General features: G+C 40.8%; 1 protein-coding gene across 1 annotated transcript in view; it reads left to right on the top strand.

Annotated features, from left to right (window-relative positions):
* Nucleotides 1-2,947: 2,947 nt before the first annotated feature.
* Nucleotides 2,948-13,016, top strand: part of myo10l3 (myosin X, like 3) — a 56,266-nt gene continuing 46,197 nt past the window's right edge. Inside the window, exon 1 of the mRNA XM_028591214.1 lies at nt 2,948-3,274. Within this exon, the coding sequence (XP_028447015.1) occupies nt 3,254-3,274 (21 nt within the window). The 5' untranslated portion in view covers nt 2,948-3,253. The remainder of the gene's footprint in view (nt 3,275-13,016) is intronic.

Below are 13,016 nucleotides of genomic sequence, written 5' to 3'. Positions count from 1 at the left end.
CATTATACATCCTTAAATGGGCTTGAACATTGTAAAAAGGAGCTAGAAAGGCATATCAATACACAGGCCTACTTTAAATCATTACATGTAATTTAAAATGCGAGTATAAGGGCAAGCCCCTCAAAAATACCTTGAATTCACCCAGAGTTCATCAATAATTGAAAGATAAATTGAAGAGCATTTGTAAGATTTAGGGGTTGTTATTTGGTCTCTGTAAGTTACTTACACTGTTACGTTATACCCTAGTGTTAACCTAACTATACATTCACAAAACTATATCACCACATTTACCTTGACACCACCAAAAACAAAATCCTGAGAAGTCCAAATAAGTTTAAAAAGGAGAAGAATAAGATGAATTGGCTTCAAAGTACAATAAATAGATAAATAAACTAAAATAATTTTTTGGCATTTCTGTTTTAAAATAATGCTCAGATGGGAGAACATGATGCAACAAAGCCGCCAGGCTTTTGTAGCTCTAAACAACATTATCAAATACATTTCAGAGACTGAGTTCTGCCATGTCACTTCATTAGCTGCCACACAGTCAACACTGATTACATAACAGAGGCAACACAATTTGTCTGGATCTCTTTTATGAATACTGCATATATAGTTTGTGTCTGTCTATCCACTGTTATCTACCGGTCATGAGTGAGTGGCTGATCTTTCTGGCATAAGGTCGCAGATTAAAAGCTTGTGTTTTTCCTCTAAATTAATTGTATAAGCTTAAAAGACAACCAGTAAGATTCCATCTGGTGACAGTGAAGAAAGTGTACGATAATATTTCTGGTTAGTTTACCAGCTTGTGCACAATCACCTTCATGCCCAATGCGTTTGCTTTCATGCAAATAATCTACTTTCACTCATGAATACTGTAGGTAATCATTATCTCAGAAGTGAAAAAAACGGAACAGCACCCTGAAAAGAAAACGTCAGTAATTATGTAAATCAATCTTTTATTTTTATTTGGCCTCAGGCAGCTGGGTTCCCATAGTTTTGATATCAGAGTCTCAGCTCTCACATAACACACACTTCTACTCTCCACCACAGTTGATGTGTACATCCCGAGCTAGCTACAGCGTATTTATGGTCAGCACATTGGCTGCTTGAAGGAAATAAATACAAACTGCACAACCAGTCCAGCAGTCTAATTTGCAAAAATAATGCAAGTAAAATTCACTTTGTATTCAGCCACATGCAGGCTACCCATCCGATGTGAGTACAATGTTTGCTCTGTATTTGCTTCTCCATCTCTTGAGAAAATATTTGGGTCGTTAGCATGCTAGGTGGTCAGCTTTTTTCACCAACCTTTTCCTGTTTTGCTCTGGCTGGCATTATTGTTTTATATGGGGCTAAGCCATAAGACTCAAAAATACAATTCATGTGTGGGCCAGAAAACCAATGAGCTAATATTGGCTGAAAGCTAAATTTAGGCATTAGCAAGCTAGATCTAATGCCATGTGGGTGCTTGGGTAGCTCATCTGGTAGAGTGTGCACCCCATGTACAGACGTTTATTTCTCACCACAGTGGCCACAGGTTCAACTCCAACCTGCAGCCCTTTGCTACATGTCATCCCCCCCTCTCTCACATCTAAGCTGCTTTATCAATAAAAGGCCTAAAACAAAAATCTCATGCCGTGTTTCCACTACGTGGTGCGGCTCTACTTGACTCTTACTGACTTTAGGTACCAGGTCTTTTTCTCTATTTTGTTTTCCGCTGCAGATAGTGCCCAAAGCATTCTCAGCTGATCGCCATTGCGCCGCTGCGTGAAACTGAGGTGGTATAACCTGAGCTGAACGTCAGCGTTGTTTAGCTTGGATGCCATTTTTTTAAATCTGTAGCTCGTGAATAAAAAATTGCGGTCGCTATTGATGGTAGCTTGGCTATTTCAAAATTCAGGGTTTGTGCAGGATATTCCGTGTCACGGTAGTGACGATTCTCTCTGACCAATCAGTGGACTGCAGTGCTTTAACTCCACCTTCTAGTATCAGCTCAGGAACCTTGACCGAGGTGGTACTAAAAAAAAGTACCAGATACCAGTTACTATCCACAACATCTGTTTATGAAAAAAAATCAAAAAAGAGCAAGCCGAGTAGAGTTTAGCAGAGCTGTACCCTGCAGTGGAAACACAGCATTAGTTGGTTATTGGAGTTGTTTAGTTTAATGTTGTCACAATGTATGAATTTACACATCATAATGACATCCCATGAACAACAAATAGGCTTAATTAAAAGCTATCTTCTCACTAGCTAGTCAATTTGTATCACCAAAACGCCAGACTCAAATGTGTCTTTAATTTTGTCTTGACACAAATCAGCCATTTATAAATAACCTCCACTAAATAAAATACTTTTGATGAAAGAATAAATATGAATCTGATGCCATGCATAATTGCCAACTATCAGTATTTGACAGTTTGTTATACTCTCATCAATTGGACCAGCCTACCCAAAAGTTGGTCTATTCATTTCAGCCTTTATCACAAAATGCCTGTATTACACAGCATTTACAAATGGCATGCACCAAAATCAGACTGCACGTCCTGAGACCCACATCACTTGGTGAACAATCATTGACTAAAACAAAGCCAACTCGCTCCCCCTGATCTGCCTCTTCCTCTTCCTTCTCAGTTTATTTTTCCCAAAGGAGGAAGTCAAAATAATGATTCTTCTCATCCTCGGTTTAGTAGGCTACATGCTTGGGTAACTGGGAGTGAATTCCGTGTGCTGCAGAAATGAACCTGTTATTCATTTTGCAACAGTTCACAATTGTACACATATTCCTGTCTTAAATATTCGTTAGAGTAAGCGTGTGTGTGTGTGTGTGTGTGTGTGTGCTCAATAACGAGGGAAAAATGTGCACATCTTTTAAAATAATCAGACCCTTTGTAGGAATGGACACAAAGAGGGCGTATGCCGAGGGGAGGTCTGTGACCCTGCAGGCTCCGCCTCTGTGCATAATGTGCCGGCTTCATTGAAACGACTAGACAGCACAGCAACACAGCACAGCCCCATACAGGCTTCACGGGACACCCAACAAACAGTGAAGACAACTCTTAAGTGTAGGAAAATAGGACTGCAAATGACTCGAGTCTTTTGAGCGGTGGGGAGGGGGGGCACGGGAAGAAGAACTTTTCTTTATACTAACGACGCGGATGGAAATCATTTGGGAATACAGCTTCCTCTCCTCCTCAACCGTGGTACCCTGAACTCAGACTACAAAGGGACGTGAGGTTTGGGCACCGAGAAAATGGATACATTCTTTTTAGAGGTAAGTTAAAATGACTTTCTCCAGACAGAAACATTGTTTTGTATTTGCTCTCTACTCTCAACGTGGCCCCTATTTATATTGGGACCGCCACGGTCTTTGTTTTGTTTTTACTAACGTTATGTTGTGTTCTGCGCGTGCCTAAGCCTGGCTGGTCCAGTTTTTTTAGCCTCTGTAAAGTGTTAGCAAATGTATCACCAAAAAGCACCACTTTGTGACATTCAGTGTGCTATGTTTGTGGTCGTGATGCTTTCTCAGACATTAATATAAATATCACAAGCACTGGGTTAGTCTGCAGGATGCAGCTGTAATGGTAACTGTAATATCCCAACAAGCCTCAGCTTGCTATACATCACTTGAAAAAAAAGAAATATATATATATATATATATATATATATATATATATATATATCCTTCAATTCTGCCCCAGATAATCTCATTACTGACAATACAAAAACAAATAGGACTCATGTGACAGCATTCTTCATTCTCTGTTTCCTCTTTTATAGTTTTAGTTTATGGACAATCCAGTGCCTGTAAACGCAGAGTGTGTTTCCGTGTACTGTTGGTTGGATGTGTCATCTACAACTCAGCCCAGACACCGACACACTCACACACATAGAAGCTATGTAGAGACTGGCTATAGGCCTGCTATGTCATCCTCCTGTGACTCAAGAGAAGGGAACACACACACACACACACACACACACACACAGAGACAGTGTGTGTTAGGCCCTGACACACCTTAGTGATAGTGATGTGAGTCTCCTCCTCTCATAGTCGCACCACTCACCTCCTGCATTCTCTACCAACAGCATCAGCAGTACTTGACCCTCAGTGATGAGCTGTGTTTTGTAGGTGCAGTGTTTTCGGAGGTGACTCCTGGATTATGCTGTTTCCTGCTTCATGCTCCATACTTGAACTGTAAGAGACCTATAGCTTTAAAGGAACACGCCAACTTATTGGGAATTTAGCTTATTCACCGTAACCCCCAGAGTAAGACAAGTCGATACATACCCTTCTCGTCTCTGTGCGTGCTGTAACGCTGCCTGACGGTTCCAGCATTAGCTTAGCCTAGCACAGATCCTGCAGGTAACTGGTTCCAACTAGCCTACTGCTCCGAATTGTGACAAAAGTGACAAAATAACGTCAACATGTTCCTATTTACATGTTGTGATTTGTATAGTCACAGCGTGTACAAAAAACAACGTAACATGAGACACAGCCATCTTCTAACAGTAAACAAACCGGGAACTATATTCTCAGACAGGCTTGCTGCAAGCATATCACTCCGCCCAAGTACTATATTCTTCCGCCTGAGAATATAGTTCCCGGTTTGTTTACAGTTAGAAGACGGCTCTGTTCTCATGTAGTCTCATGTTACGTTGTTTTTTGTACTCGCTGTGACTCTATAAATTACAACATGTAAATAGGAACATGTTGGCGTTATTTTGTCACTTATTCGAAGCAGTAGGATTACTGGAACCATTACCTGATGTTCTGTGCTGGCCTGATGCCGCTGGAGCCGTCAGACAGCATTACAGCACGCACGGAGATGAGAAGGGTATGTATGGACTTGTCTAACTCTGGGGGTTACGGTGAATAAGCTAAATTCCCAATAAGTCGGCGTGTTCCTTTAAACTGATATGTAGGGATAATATTAGGCTAATTCATTGTCATTCATCCTTTGACATGACAGAGATTCCTGTTTGACCAAAGCTATGTAGAACCTTGGAAAAGTCGCAGTTATTATATTCACTTTTTAAAATGTATTTAATAATTTGAAAATAAAGGAAGTGCTTAGTTCCAGAGTTTCACTTACCTACAAAATAATCTAATTTTATTTATTGATATGTTGTCCAGAGGAAGGATATAATGCCCAGAAAAAGCAGCAAAATAGGGGTATTTTATGGCTGGGCGATATGGAAAAAATCAGATATCACGATATTCCTGACCAAATACCTCAATATCGATATTGCGGCAATATTCTAGGGTTGACAATTGGGGCTTTAACAAAATATCTTCACTTAGATTTTAGATAAATAATCATCAGTAATGTGCACATAATGTCTAAGTGGGAAAAAGGCAAATAATAGAACAGCTAGAACAGTCTGGTAAGTTCAGAAAAGTACATCACTTTACTGCAATGCAGCCTTTAAAACCAGTAAAAGACAACACTTATGTCATATCACGATATTACGATATCCAAAATCTAAGACGATATCTAGTCTCATATCATGATATCGATATAATATCGATATATTGCCCAGCCCTAGGGTATTTGTAGTGGTTGTTTTACATTTTTATGAAATGTGCAGTAAAATGAATGAATGAACTGTCCTATTTTATTTTTTTTTAAATGACTTTAGGGTCATGAAAAGAAACCAACTTCCTGAACATGTCAGTGCAACCAGTGTGGATTTAATTAAGCAGGAATTCTGGAGGTGAAGTAAGACGAGGATTAAATTCGACCCAGTGAAAACAAATGCAGCAGGATAAATCTTAGGTGTGATTCATCACTGTGTGCATCCAGTGAATCAATCAGTCTGATTCTGACAGCTAACATGATGTAGGTGTCAAACCATGAATGATTTGATTGTCTTTTTTAAGCCTTTGCATATGTTTAAATCTGCTTCTTGATCTGAGAAGGGACATTCTTTTGCAGATTCGGCTAATCGAAATGAACGCTGACCAGTGATTATCAAATGTCAGTTAGTCTACTTCTAATCTAGAGTCAGCTTTCTCTCGCACGTCACCGTTGGCGACGGTAAAGATGGTGACGGGGTTAGAGAGTAAGAGGAGGGGCAGGTACAAGGGTGTGTACTCAGAGGTTTATCCTGAAAGCCCATCCTGTCCATCAGAGTGGCTTTTCCTCTCAGGAGCTGACACAACACCGTAAAACCCTCAGCGACACTGCCTTTACTCCACACCCAATCCGTCCTCTGAATGGATATGACCCACTAAACACACAAAAATACCTGGCGTGTGTTACAGATCTTGTCTGCGTCTTCTAACTTCTGCCAGACTGCTGGGTTTGGTTATTGTATACTTTCATAAGTCAGGAAATCCCTGTAATATAGTCCCACATCTGTATTTAAACATGGGACCCCTTTGATGTTTTATGTCTTTGTGAAGCATCCTGTTGACGAAGTTGAATCCCAGCTATGTGCATTTCTAAACTTAGTAATCAGTTCCTTTATAGCAGCAGCTGCTACACACTGTAAAGCCACACAAGGACCTTTCCACACCCGTTAACTCCTTCCCTGCATTACACTCCAAATTCCTTTCTCTTAAGAGATACTCTGACAGAGGGAATCCTAGATTCCCATCCCTGACCCCTGAAATTCCCGGTCATGGCCAGCCTGTCATCTATGCATTGTAGAGGTGTGGTGACAAGGCTTTAGGTTTCACACCATCACCACCGCCCCCCACACACACACACACAGACACAGACACATTCTCATTCTCCCCATCCTGAAACATCCCTAACTGCCCTATGTGCTGTTTATGTCTAGTTCTTTGAAGCTGGAGCCGTGGGTCGGCATGTTCGCTAAGCATTCTGTGTTGAAATGGGTAATGTGAGAAAGGCCAACCTACTATGGAGGTTGGACTATTTTTCTACCCAGGGTCTTTTCTACCCAGTTGTCACTTCCTCCAGCTGCCACTTTAGAGAGCTGAGAATCTGAGATCATCACTTTTCACTTCCAGCCATGCAGACGGCTGATGGAGTTAGGAAGGAAGTCAGGAAGTGAAGTTAGGATGTAAGGAAGGAAAAGTACAAAAATGGCTAATGAATCCTGCATTTCTTTGAATTGTTTCTGTCGTAGCTTGTAATCAAAGTTGAAGTGGTTATTGTGTGCATTAAAGCATCAAACAAGGGGATTTTCAAACAATAGACTGTCTTGAAGTGAGGTGAATTAACAGCCGGTTGTTTATGAACAAACAGAGGGAGGTATTATTAAGGCAGTGGTTTATGTGTGTGTCAGCAGAACTCCTGAAGCTTTAGTACGGTCTGGAGGTGGTTTAATCTGTCACAAGAGCACTGGGACTAATTACCAACAGGCATTGTCTTACCACACACCAAATAACATGGATAATCCTTTCTCATAATGACACAGATGCCTGGTTTTAGGGGAGGCGGTTTAGGTTTGGAAACCATCGATCATAATGAACATTTGAATTTTCCATTTTAGCATTAATAGTTTTATTTTTTACATGTAAAGTCTGCTTTGAAACTAGAATCAGCTGTTTGGTAATAGTCTAAATCTAGCCTTTTCATCCCGCTAGCTTGTGTTTGCATTTCTTGTGTCTCTATCAGTAACCTGACCCCTGTCTATCAGCGAGCTGACCATCACATGGGGAGCTCAGTGCTGTGATAACCTCCTGCTGACACCATGCTGTTGACTTTAGCTTTAACTTGCTACATCACCAAGCTTTTTAGACAAAGCCGTATGTGTATTTGTGGCAAAAAAAAGAAAAAGAACATCTTTCCAGTTTGTTAATAAACAACGAATAATGCAGCGCAGGAGCTTGTTAATGATGATGGACCAACAGTTGCTGTATGATGTGGAGTCTCTGGTGGTCTTGTCTTCTTGTACACCCAAAGCAATTTTTTGACATTTTATTCAATGTCTTGCCGAGTTAGATGAGAAGATAGATACTGTATCCATCTTCTTATCTTACTCCTGGCCAGAAATCAAATTAGCGCATTTCCCAACATGTTGAGCTATTCCTTTAATAGCTGACCTTCACTGACATCCAGTCTGACTTTCCCCATTTGTTCCACTCCCTCTAGTCTCTCAGTTTTAACAGAAAACGTCAGATTATATGTTCACAATACACAGCTCATAAAAAAAAAACATACTGGTAACATTCAATCTACTCTCCAACACCCATCCTTCCTGCACACCGTGTGTGTGTGTGTGTGTGTGTGTGTGTGTGTGTGTGTGTGTGTGTGTGTGTGTGTGTGTGTGTGTGTGTGTGTGTGTGTGTGTGTGTGTGTGTGTGTGTGTGTGTGTGTGTGTGTGTGTGTGTCAGGGCAGTCCTGGGTGTGTCATTCTCTGAAATATAAATCACCTTAGGACGCTTGGGCGAATCTCTAAATGTCTTGCCATCTCAACAAGGCTGTGATGAAAGAGAACATCCTCAACCATTGTCTGCCAAATCTGTGAATTTAATGAAAAAATCATGGTACAGTCTTGCAGTTATGTCTGGACTTGTAGAAGCAATAGCTCATGTTCAACGGGGACATGGAAGAGTAGAAATGGCATATTTCTTCAAGGGGGTTAACAAAAACAACTATTTGAGAGGAGAAAGCTGTTTATGTTTGACATTCTGGGAGAGAGTTATTGATCATTTCTTTAAACTCTGCAAGAAAACGACAAGCATATTTCTCAAAATACTGAACTTTTTTTTCCACATCTCAACATTTGCAGTGAAATATAATACATTACAAAACAAATTGCTGTCTCTCTGTCACCAGAGAGGTTTCTAAATGATAAGTCACACTGTTCTGCTCATGTTACCTGTGTGGCAGCTGTATGTGTTTAGTATGTTGTCATGTCTCTTCTTCTTCTCTCAATAAGATTTTCAGTAATGCCCCTGTACATCTCCAGCAGGTGAATCTGGACTATATGCCAGATCCATCCCGCCACTCCTCGAACACAACAATTTATTTTTTACCAGATTAGCGTGCAGTGTGTTTGTGCGGCCGGATTTTGAAAGAAAATTAAAGTTGCTGTTTATCGCTACTAACCCATCACACAATAAATGTCTCTTGGCCTTCACCTTTGGCTTCTTCAGCTGACAGACACAGTGAGCTGGTAATGAGTGTAGCTTAAATTCTCTAAGTTCAGAGGTCTCGCCTGGCAGCTTAATAACAGCCAACCTGTGATTACTGCTCCCAGGCCAGATGTTGACTTTCCTTTTTTAGCCCCCTATGATTACTGCGCACAGAGGCAGCCTATTACGGTATGGAGTATGTCTCGACACACTTGCCTGTGTATTATATTTTCCTATGTGTGTAAGTTAATCACAACCACAGGGGAATAAAGCCTAAGGTAAAATATATTTATTTAAAACTGTAAAATTGTTGACTCCCTCATGATGAGGTTACTGTTACAGTATTTTAATTTCAGGACTAACACCCCTAAGTACACATCCCACACTGCTTGAGTCTTGACTGCCATGGCCTGAAGTGTCTAACAGGCACCTTGGTGCTTAAAAGAAGCACACAACACAGCATGGCACAATCCACAGTCATGACCTGTTTGCTTTCCCATCCATCCCCAGTCTGTTTTATTAGAAATGAGTGTGTGTGGTTTGGCCTGAGGTTGTTTTTAGAGTCGTACGTACTGATACTGAGATTTGCATGTGGAGAAATGTTCCGTGTTTTCAAGACTCTATATTATGTTAGTTTCTCCCACTTGAACCCAACCTTCCTTCACATTGTCATCCTCGGACGTAATTCAAAAATACTCTCCATATTCCCAATGAAGAGAAAAAAGGTAGCAGTCTTTCTTAGTCTTTGTTCATCCATTCCTGGACCGAGACACTTGAATTTTCAAATGCTGCACAACCTCAATCGTTTTGGGCACAGTTACATGATCGTGACCACCACTGCATTGCTTGTTTTGTCCGACCAACAGTCCAAACCCCAAATATATTCCGTTTACTATCACATAAGATGAAAGAAGCAAATCCTAACATTTGAGAAGCTTTAATCAAAGTATGTCTGGCATTTTCCATGTAATAATTGATAAATCACTAATAAAAATAGATGCTGATTAGTTTTCTGTCAATCAGTGACTTGCCTGACTAATTTGGATCTGTCTCTGTGTGTAAATATATTGTAACTCACCAGTCTAAAAACTGGCAAAATAATGACAAATGCCCAGAATACATCCAGAGATATTCAATTTAAAATGAGAGAAAAGCAAGCACGTCACATTTTTGAGAAGCTGTAACGGGCAAATATTTATGTTTTTTTTATTTGTAAGGACAATGTACATTAATCAACATTTCTGTAAATGTGCCAGTGCTAGCCAGCTGGATACTTTTTAACTGTAGTCCTTTGGCCATATGATTTGAGACCAGAGCATCAGGAAACAGCAAGACATATGGTAGGCTATGTGTTAAAATATACAGACAGAAGACAACAGGACGCCATATAGTTTCTTAAAAATGAATAATCAGTTATCTACAATGTAATTTGATTAATCAATAATTGTGTCAGCAATCCAACGCATGCCTAAAATGTATAAACCGTGTAAGACAGGAGGGTCCCAGGAGCCATAAAGATCAATCTGGGACAGTGGAAGGTATGAGTGAAGGTCAAAGGCAATGTAACAGGAGCCAGGTCGCCTAGCGATGACTCCAGTCAACCTTAACAACCACTACCCCACTGGCCTGTGCCCCAGATGACTCAAGCAGTCAAACACACACATGCTCAGTCTCTGACAGTCCTGACTGAACAGCATTCCTGGAATATCTCTGGGATTCCTGCTGTGTGACCCCATTGAAGTCCACGGATGAGTACAGAGAAGGCTAGATACAGTACGTAGATGACAGACAGGAGGAGGAATGCCAGGTGGCTGTGTAGATATTCAAAGTCATGGAGCTTAGCTGACAATCCAATCAAACATGCAGTAATCACATCATATGTGGCCCTCTTTGTCCCATCCTGGAACCCGTAATGTTGTTTAAAAAAGTATCATAACCCTGAGCACAGGATCATACTTATACTGTAATGTGTAGAACAGTAGTGGAAGGGAAACATGTCATCACAGGATAAGGATGTAAAGCAGGGCACTGTGCCAGGAGAGTGTCAAGTGTTCCTCTTCTTCTTTCTGTGCTCCTGAAGGCATCATTTGTTATGCAGATTCTCTTCAATATATAATCTCTTCAGACGCAGACAGAAACAGACAGACAACAGACACAACAACACTACCACGCAGACAGAAACAGACAGACAACAGACACAACAACACTACCACACACACACACACACACACACACACACACACACACACACACACACACACACACACACACACACACACACACACACACACAGCTCCACATATTTGCTTTACTTGCTAGATGAATGTTATGACTCCATTTAGTATGTTAATGAAAATAGCTTAAAAGACAGAGATGACAGCATTTCCATTAACCTAGTGACACAGTTGCATTCATAACTTCATCATCCTCAGACCTTCTGCTTTGACAAAAACAGTCTATGAATATGCAAATGAAGCGCGGATTTACTGGTGAGGCTGCTGCATCGGGGCCATCCTTCTTTAAGTCTGTTTATAGCTTCCTCAGCGGGGGGGTTCAGGCAGCTCCTCGGAGTCAAGAACAATTGATGAACTGCACCCTTTTTCCCCGTTTTTCCTCTCACTCCCCCCTCCACCACAGACTGGGGGAAGCCCTTCTCCCCAAGGGACTCCTCCTCCTCCATTAGCTAATTTCTGATCAGCTGCTCCCTCCATCATTAATTCATATGTCTTCCAGCACAGATGCTGAAGGTTGCCTTTAATCATCTGATTTCACCCCTCGGTCACACACCATGCCCTTCCCCACCCTTACCCCATGCTGGCTGCGGGCACCAGCAGGCAGATGTTACAGTGGCAACGAGGAAACAGAGAAACTGTAAAAGGGCCCTGCAGAATCACACTTGCATTAAATCACCGTTAGTTATTCCTAATTTATTTTTTATGCTGGTCAGTAATTATATACAATGTGATGAGACTGATGACAGCTGAATAGCTAGCATGTTGCCAGAGGGCTGCATTACTAAATTCTTGGAAAAATTTGTGCAAGAAATTTTCCTCAATAACCTCAATGGAAGGGTTCCTGAGAACAGCACCTAACCCCTGATTGGCCCAGCGGAGCTGCTCAGAAGAACAGTGGAAAAATATATGAATACATAATATATTATAATATACAATACATAACATTTGAATTCAGAAAATTTCCTTAGATCAAAAAACTCTCAGCATACTGACAAAGATGAAGCTGAGTCAAAATGTTGCAGTAAAAAAATCATAAGTAACTGTCTTTCTGTGTTTGTGATAACTGTAACTTTCTATTGAGGTTTTACTGTTTGTAGGACATCCAGCTTTGCTGCACTGGAAAGCTTGTGGCCAAAGAACAAGAGGGACCTTTGCCCAGATTCCCCTCCACGCTGCAGTCAGCTCATTTGTTTAATCTCGCCAGCTACTTGGCGGATCCTCCTCATTCCATTCACTCAGCATTGCAGGAGATTTGGTTACAATCCCTGAATTTGGCTATGCTCTTCTGCATTGTTACCTGTTGTTTATTCTACTGGCTACATGCATTCCTGTTTATTATTCTTTGCATATATCCATTACAACCAAATTAAAAAGCCTAATTTCTGCAAAATGTTTGAACTATTTTACCTACAAAAGATATACTATAATACTCAGTTTGACCTTTTTAAACGCAAGCGATCCATCCAGCCAGTGTTCTGAGGTCACAAAGGGTTAGTGACTCGGCCTCATGCCTTTCTATTGTTATGATAATGCTGTTACGTCCTGGTATTTAAGGTGCAAATGAGCGCTGGATCATGGTCATATATATATATAAAAACGAGAGTGTGTGTTTTTGAACATCTGCTTTTAAATGAGATGCATTAGGTCATTGAAAACTTTGAGGTTTATTCCGATCTTAGAAAAACACAATTGCAAAACAAATACACCTGAATGAGCACACAAAAGCAAGG

Source organism: Perca flavescens, chromosome 11 (assembly GCF_004354835.1).
Source record: "Perca flavescens isolate YP-PL-M2 chromosome 11, PFLA_1.0, whole genome shotgun sequence".
Classification (NCBI taxonomy): domain Eukaryota; kingdom Metazoa; phylum Chordata; class Actinopteri; order Perciformes; family Percidae; genus Perca; species Perca flavescens.
This window is presented reverse-complemented; position numbering and strand designations above follow the sequence as displayed.